The sequence below is a fragment of the Gymnogyps californianus genome, chromosome 4 (genome assembly GCF_018139145.2).
Source record: "Gymnogyps californianus isolate 813 chromosome 4, ASM1813914v2, whole genome shotgun sequence".
NCBI classification, from domain to species: domain Eukaryota; kingdom Metazoa; phylum Chordata; class Aves; order Accipitriformes; family Cathartidae; genus Gymnogyps; species Gymnogyps californianus.
Genome location: NC_059474.1, coordinates 25,478,640 through 25,486,375, shown reverse-complemented (window position 1 = coordinate 25,486,375; position 7,736 = coordinate 25,478,640). Strand labels below are relative to the sequence as shown.

Sequence of the window (7,736 nt, the reverse complement as noted above, 5' to 3'; positions counted from 1 at the left end):
GAGTTGAGAGGTCTCAGTCTGTAGTTTTACAACAGTTTTAGTCTATCCAAACTGGTAGGACTGAGTTTTGATCCCTCTCCAGCACCTCTGATAGTGTGTGTGCAATTCTTACGTGAGCTACTTCAGCTCGTTAAACCAACAGAAAGTTACCCACTCTCTTGGATTTGGCTAGGCTCCTGCTGTTTTAATGAACTGAAGCAGGTCACTTGGGGTATCAAACAAAGTCCAGGGGAGGTGTAAGGGAAGAGATGAGGTTATCGTCCTAACACCAGCTGCACATGCACAGATTTAGGCTTAATCTGGAATGGAACCGTAACCACAGTGAAGTGCGAGCCAAGCTGCCTTCACTATTTCATACTTCATTATATCATAGAACTTTAGGTCAATTTTATTTTTTTGTGCTAACACAATGAAAATCTGTGGTTTCTAACTCCATGGCTTCTGTAGTTCTGTTTTAAATAATGGAAGTTTTCTGAACCTGGAACATGCGGTGTGCACAGACCCTCTTGAGGGTCAAAACCAAAGGAAATGTTTGCGTGAGTCCAGGTGAGGTGGGTATACAGCAGAGTATCCTGTGTGGAAGAAACGATGCTTTGCCGTCCTGGTTGGCCCCATGGAGAAGAGTGGTAGTATTACCATTAGCCAAGGGAGCACATCTGTACCTCAGGCAATAGAAGTTAAAAGGCTGTATAAAACAGCTGAAGGGACAGAGGTTTAGTCCCAACTCCTTTTATATATGCTGTTCGTAACAGCTGTCCACATGTGCTGTACATATGTTCATACAGATCCAGAAATAAAATCTGGATCTTACCCAGTGTATTAGAAAGAAACCTTCATCTAGTACTCATCATCATCTTCCAGGTCTTCCCCTGCAGTTGCAGCTTCCAGTGCAGCCAGAGCTGCTGCAACTTCTGCATCTTCCTCCTCAATTTCTCCATTGATGTCTTTATGGTGGGGGTCTGTGGGTGCCTGTGCTACTTTGGTAACAGCCACGGCAGTGATACCACCAGTAATGCTCTCTCTCAAACTTGTGGAGTCAGTTTTAAAAGGTTCAATACTGCTTTCCTTCATAGGCAAAGATGGGGTTACACAAAGGTCCTGGTCCTGTATTGCTGAAGGCCCAGTGTTTTGGTGTGAATGTGCACAATTGTCTGAAAAGCTATCTTTTTCAGCATAGTTCCTGGTTTGATTGCCATTTTGGGGATAATCAGTATCTGGCAGTTGTATGGCATTGTTTTGTGTCTCCAGTATTGCACTTCCTTTGAGAAAGATGCTGTCTTCTGCAGACCAGGAGTTCTCATCTTGAATACTGTTTGGCTCATTGCAGGCTGCCTTCCTCTGACTGCCTGCCTTTAGGTCAAATTCTTGGCCAGACCTATTTGATTTGGTGTAAAAGTCTGTATTGCTGGCTGAAGAAGCCTCTGACTGGCTGGAGGTTCCCTGTTCACTGGCTTCTTTCACTGGGTTTGTGTTGGGATTGAGCATGGAGTGCACTCCAGCACAGGAGTTGCCACCATTGACTGCAACATCAAGATTTGCAACACAATTCATAAGGCCATCCTCTTGAAAATCATTGCCTCCATGGTTCCAGAGAGTTTCTTTTGTGCTATTTACCTGATTTTTATTTTCTGTTCTGTTTAGCTCATCCTTCTGGAGTTCATTTTTATGTTCTTGAATTTCACTGTTCTCTTTGAATTTGGATTTATTGCTGCCTTGCTCATTGCGTTTATAGCTGTTTACTTCATGAATGCATCCAGGCGATTGTACTTCTTCTGGATCAAAAATATAGCTGGAGTAAGGAAAATTTGTAGAGGAAATGTTAATTATGCTGTTAATCAATATAATTAGAAAAAGGATTAAGCTTAATTTTTAAGCTGGGGATCTTGAGGAGCTGGTGTCACTGAACTTTACCTGGGGTCCTGAGAATGAGCTAAACTGAATGGAAATGCTAAACTGTGCTGTAGGCTGCTGTCTCCTGGGACTGATCGTAACTAACCCCTGTACTGAGGTTCACCAGGAGCATAAGGAGGATGTCACAGAACCTTGTGCTGGATGTTGCATGTTTCCAGCTTTATTTTTTATTTTCTCTGGGGGGGTTGATTAGCCAATGAGTAGTCATCACATACATTGTTAATTAATATGTCCTCATGTAGTTGCTAAAATCTCTCCCTTTTTTTTCCCTGGTGTTCTTCCTTTCAAGTCTTCTCTTTTTGTCCTTTTCTTTTTTATTTTTGTCCCCTCCTTTTTCCTTTCTTAAGTTTTCCTCTCCCTCCATATTTTCCTTGACTTATTTCTTCCAGAGCCTCTCTCCTTTCTTTATCTCCTCTCTTTCTCTTATAGCACCAGTTTTCTTTCCCACTTCCTTACCTGTTCGAGAGATGTGGCCAAGGGAAGGAGTAACTGTCAAGTGGAGCTGAAGTGTTGTCTTTCTAAAACTAACTAGTCTTCCTCTCCAGGGAGTATTTTAATGTAGGAATTGTTCCCACAATTAACTACACTTAAAAGCTATGACGGAAGCAAGGATCTGTAGTTCACTTTCATTGCTTAGGAGAGAGGAAGGATCTGACAAAATCTGTGCTCCTCGTTCTACTGAATTGAGGGAAGCTCATGCTACCTAAACGAGAAAAAGCTTTGCTAAAGATGAGTTTTCAACGCCACACAATTTTTCTGTGGGATAGGAATTATAGAAATGGACCTCAATTACAGTAAATCAAAAGGACATTCACAGGAAATCAGTATACCTATGCTCTGGCGTGACTTTAAAGATACTGTAAACTTTGGGAAAACTCCAACTTTGTAAATAGGTTTAATTTAAGCAACAGGTGTAGGGGAGCACAGACACATGTTTTAATGCATTTCTTTTATTCAGTCTAAGCAACTCTTGTTCTGTTGTACCTTTGTATCATTTTGCAGCACCTGCACCCCATCTGGATTTTCTTTAATCTGAAAAGAGAGAGAGGGAAGGCAAGGGAGAGGGGAAGTGAGTAAAGCATTATGAAATTAATGTATGGGCAATTGCATTGAAAATGATGCTCATGTTTAGAAGGGTTTTATTAGCTAAAAAGAAAGATGCCTACACAAGAATGGATACAGTACAGTTCAAGGTCTTTCTAGGTTGCTATCTTGCATTGGCAGTGGCCTTTAGTTGGGGAAAAATCTGGGGAAGAATTTAACACTTCTTAGACAGATACTGATGTTCTCTCAGAATATTTTCATAAGCATTTTATGACTTGGAGACTCCTAAGTCAGAGTAGTGGGGTGTTTTTGTTGGTGGTTTTTGTTTGAGAGGGGTTTTTTTGGCAGCTATTGATGGACTTCTCTTCCATGAATTTGTCCAGTTGTTTTCTGAACTCCAGTAAACTGCCAGCATCTACAGCATCCTTTACTTGGGAGTTTCACAGCCCAGCTTTGCCTGTGTGAAGAAGCACCTGCTTTGTTTGACTTGAACCTGGTTCTTACTAGCAGTATTTGATGCCTTCTAGTCCTTGTATTAGAACAGATGGTGAGCATCATGTCCTATTGTCACTATAGTACAGGTCCTGTACTGCCCCTTCAGTTCTGATATGCGGTCTGAAGAATCCTCATCTTTTTAAACGTTGCCCATACTGACGTTGTTTCATGCCTATAGATTGTCCTTGTTGTGGTTCTCTGGGTCTTTTGCATTTCAACATCCTTCTTAGATGAGGTGTGGGAACCACAAATGAAGAGTTCTCAAGGTGTGGGGAATCACAGATTTGTTCTTTCCTAATAACTCCTGTCCCCACTCAGTTGGCTCTGTGACAGCTACTGAGCACTGAGGTGACATTTTTGTGGAACCGTCTCTTAGTGAGACACAGACATATTGCTGGGATTGGCACTTTATTATATGCAGTGTGTTGCACCTGCATTTTACTACAGTAAATTCTTCAGAGTTTGACTAGAACTAGCAGAGTGTTTGTGTTTTGCTGCATCTCTGTATTTGTAAGCTTTTTGTGTATGTGTGTCATTGCCTGACTCGGTGAGATGCTGAGAGCCATCTATTACATGGTTCATATGCCAAAGTGTTTTATTACTGGAAGAAATAGTTTGCCAGTTTGGGCCCTTGAGAACTTTTATGTTCTGAACCTAAAGTGAAGACACAGATCTGAACATCCCGAAATCCTAGAAAAAACATTATTCTTTATAGGTTGGGGCTATCTTATTTCAAGTTAATCAAGTCAGGACAGGTTGTTAGTATGTTTTGTCCACTGTTATTCAGGCTCTTTCTTTTTCTTTTGATGTTCTACAACCTCACATACTTTTGCCATTGCCTAAGGACAGCAGCTCACTTCCTGTAAAACAGAAATTGATGATGCAAGGTCAGGGTATTTTCTAGAGTGATTTATTCACAAAACACCAAAGGAAAGTAGTATTGATTTATTCTTACCAGGCATGGCCTGAACTGCACACCAGTGATTATGCTAGCAGAAATTACAATCAAAACTCTCTGTTGTATGGGCTTATTGTCTCACTTTTTTTCCGCTAAAATCTGACTTCATCTGGTGTTAGCACTGAACAAAATGCCTGATGTCAAGCCCCTCATTCCTGGAGCCTCTAAGGGCCTACAATTGTTCAGCAGCTGGTTTTAGCTAGGGTATAGTTGCTCCTACCTATGCTTTTTGTCTTCGTCTGCACGTGAACTGTTTTGGAGCAGAAACTTCTATGGGGAGTAGCCAGAGTGCTGTAGCTCAGTTCCTGTTGGGATGGCTTGTAAGCCAGCTGCTTTGCTTCCTCTGTCTTGGTGCTGCTTCTCTCTCTTCCTTAAATGCACTCTTCCTTCCACATCTCTGCTGATCTCGTGCTGTGTGTTGTCATCCTCCACCCCTCAACAGCGTCATAGCAGGAATTCTGATACAGGGTTTTTCATCTGAAGAGGATGCAATAACTGGTGAGGTGGTCGTGTGTACTGACCCTCCTTATGTGAGGTGGTCGTGTGTACTGACCCTCCTTATGTGCAGTTGCTCTACAGTACAAAGGCATTTGGACAGGTTTGACTAGATATGGGTCTTATTTGAGCTGGATGATGTAGCCATCTTTTCCAGCCAAAGAAGAATTCTTAATACAATTTGCTTTGATCATGTTAAAAGCTGAATTAGCTGTAGCCCTTCTTTAGGTTAAGACTGATTTGAAACTAATTCATTTGAGCTAAGCCCTATGTGGACACTTGTTTTGGTTTGATTGACATCTTTAGTTTTAGCTTAAACCTGCTCATAAATTGAAAGAACAAAAACTGCATAAAATCTGACCAGCTGTTGATAGACTCAACCTTAAGTCTCAGTGGTTGGCAGGTTACCACGTGTTAGGTCACCATGTGAGCTCTGTTCATGGGAAAGGCAATGTAACTTGGCTTATGTTAAGCCTCTTTCTATACAGGCTCTTACCATCCCTCATGCTTGCCATGGGCTAAGAGTATGCAAATATTATTTCAACTCTGCTGAATCATGATAACTTCAATTGCTGTCAGTTGCCATGTGAGCCCACTGAAATGCCAACACGGCCTTTGGCTTGGCTTTAAAGTTTATAGGTTTGGTGAAACCAATCCCAGTTTGTATGTCGACTAGTTCTGAGAACAGATACTGCTTCTAGCTGGGTGTAGGCACTTCAGGTCAGGCTGCTTCTGTTTAAACTTTTATCTGACAAATTTCCTACTCAGTGCTTTTATTTATAACTTTTTGTGATTTTTTTTTTTTAAAGCACAAAGTCTTGCTTATAGGTTTTAGCAATTAGCACTTCCCAATGGTTGTCCTTTATTCTGTTGTAAAGATGCTTGTGATCATCATAGAAAGCAATTATAAATGGAAATTACTGTTGTTGTTTTCATAGGAAGCACTTTCCTGGTTGTTTTTTTAATTACAGTTACTGTTTGAATTATCTCTGCAGCTACTGCATTAAGCTTTTCCACTGATTAGTTACAACTAGATCTGTCCTCTGGCATGAATAAACTATTACACATGGAAAACACTTTATATTGTATTATCTTATAAATTATTTCACATCCCTGAAATAGGAATATGGTTTTACAATGTTACTGTCTGAACACTGGTTTGTTTTTCTCCCCTTGCCCTTTTCTTCCATATTTATAATAATCTTTCAAGTCAAGTTGGAAAATAATTCTGGGGAACAAATTGCTTTTATAGCATGAAAAGGCATGCTTTAATCCTACTTATCTTGTTTTAGGTACCTTGCTCTAAAGGTTTGTGTATTGTGTGATGTTCGTAGTTCCATTAACGGATAAGTAGTATTAATAAGCTCCTGTCTGGAGCAGTTTGAATGAAGCACATGCTACAGACTTGCAACAAAAAAGGGTTAGAGAGCTCAAGCAATGGATAATGATACTTTATCTGAGACTGAGTTTAGAAACATTGCATCCTTTTATGTTCAAACTTGTTTTGCCTTTTTAGAAGACGTTTATTCTGTTAGATATTCTGTGCTGCTAAATTGATTAGATAATTTCAGATGAAGATGACATGATGTGGAATGCTCCCTTGCAGAACACTTTGAGGGCGAGTTCTGCCCTCTCCCCCCCTCCCCCCCAAAAGGCTGCCTGTCTAAAGTGGCAGTAAAATGCTTGGCCTTAACATTTAGATCCTCAGAATTCAGATTGAACTGCCATTAATCCTAGACATCATTCTTTCTCAATCATGAAATTCCTGAAGGCCTGTAAATTTCTGTCACTGGTTATTATGCTGTCACTTAATCCTGAACACTAACACATCATCTGGCATTAAAGCTCTACTAAAATGGTAAGTACAGATTTTTTTTTTTTTTTTTAGACATGCACTGGAACACTTGGAGCACTTACAGGAAGGAGATGGAGCTGTTCAGGTGAGAGGAATGAAGAAGGCCTAGAATTAAATTTTTTTTACTCTGCTAAATTTTGAACTTTCACTTTCCAGCTTCGAGTAGCTGCTGAATATTCTAAAGTGTTTCTCTGAGGTTGAGCTTGTGCCAGTTTCTACAAAATAATCAGTCTTGCATCATGAGAGAGTAGGATAGCCTTGTGGTTTGCATATTCAGTGTCAGTGCTTGCTTCAGTTAGTTATGATACTTTCCTTCAGTGAAAGAGATGGAAGAGGCCCAGCGCTGTGTGTGTTTCTCCCAGGCACCCCAGCAGACCTTTAGTTGACCATGCAAAGGATAGTCTAGATACAATGTCCTTGCAATGTATTAAATGAGTGTTCACAGAGAGACCAGGAAGACCTGATATTATGAAAGAGTGACTTTCTTCCTTTAAAGGAAAATGATACAGAAGAGCAACAATTTTAAAATCAGTTGGAAAAAATCCTACTATGGAAGGAGGTAGTAATTAGACTTAATTTGAGGAGAGCAGAACACCAATCCCATCAGTAAAACAAATACTGAAAAAGGGGAGGCTGTTAAAATATTTTTATGGTGGCACCTGCTAAGAGAATGAAATGAGACTTTTCTTAGTGTGAGACCTTGCTGAGGATAAGAAGAATATTGTCTGACTCCAAAAACATAACCTGGCATTTCAAGCCACAATGTGCTTTAAGAGAAGTCTGCTTTGCTTTATCAGATTTGAGAAACACAACGTATCTGATTTTAAATTATGTAATAACATAGCTTCTATTGTCTATTTAAACTGTAGCTGTGTTATGAATAAACAAAAGACAAATGAAAGATAATGTCATGAAAAGGGAAGGAAAAATATTTTGGAGAAATAAAAATGGTTTGACAACCTTTCTCGATATTCTTGG

General features: G+C 40.0%; 1 protein-coding gene across 1 annotated transcript; it reads right to left on the bottom strand.

Moving 5' to 3' along the window:
• Positions 1-837: 837 nt before the first annotated feature.
• On the bottom strand, positions 838-2,993 carry C4H4orf19 (chromosome 4 C4orf19 homolog). Its single transcript, XM_050896712.1, has 2 exons — positions 2,896-2,993; positions 838-1,789 (listed from the first exon to the last, which is right to left on the bottom strand). The coding sequence occupies exons 1-2, from the start codon at positions 2,991-2,993 to the stop codon at positions 838-840; spliced, it is 1,050 nt and encodes a 349-aa protein (XP_050752669.1).
• Positions 2,994-7,736: the final 4,743 nt, after the last annotated feature.

Coding starts and splice junctions, on each gene's coding strand:
- C4H4orf19 (XM_050896712.1), bottom strand. CDS start 2,993: ATGCTTTACTCACTTCCCCTCTCCCTTGCCTTCCCTCTCTCTCTTTTC. Junction 1,790..2,895: donor TGCTGCAAAATGATACAAAG/GTACAACAGAAC, acceptor TCCTTACTCCAG/CTATATTTTTGATCCAGAAG.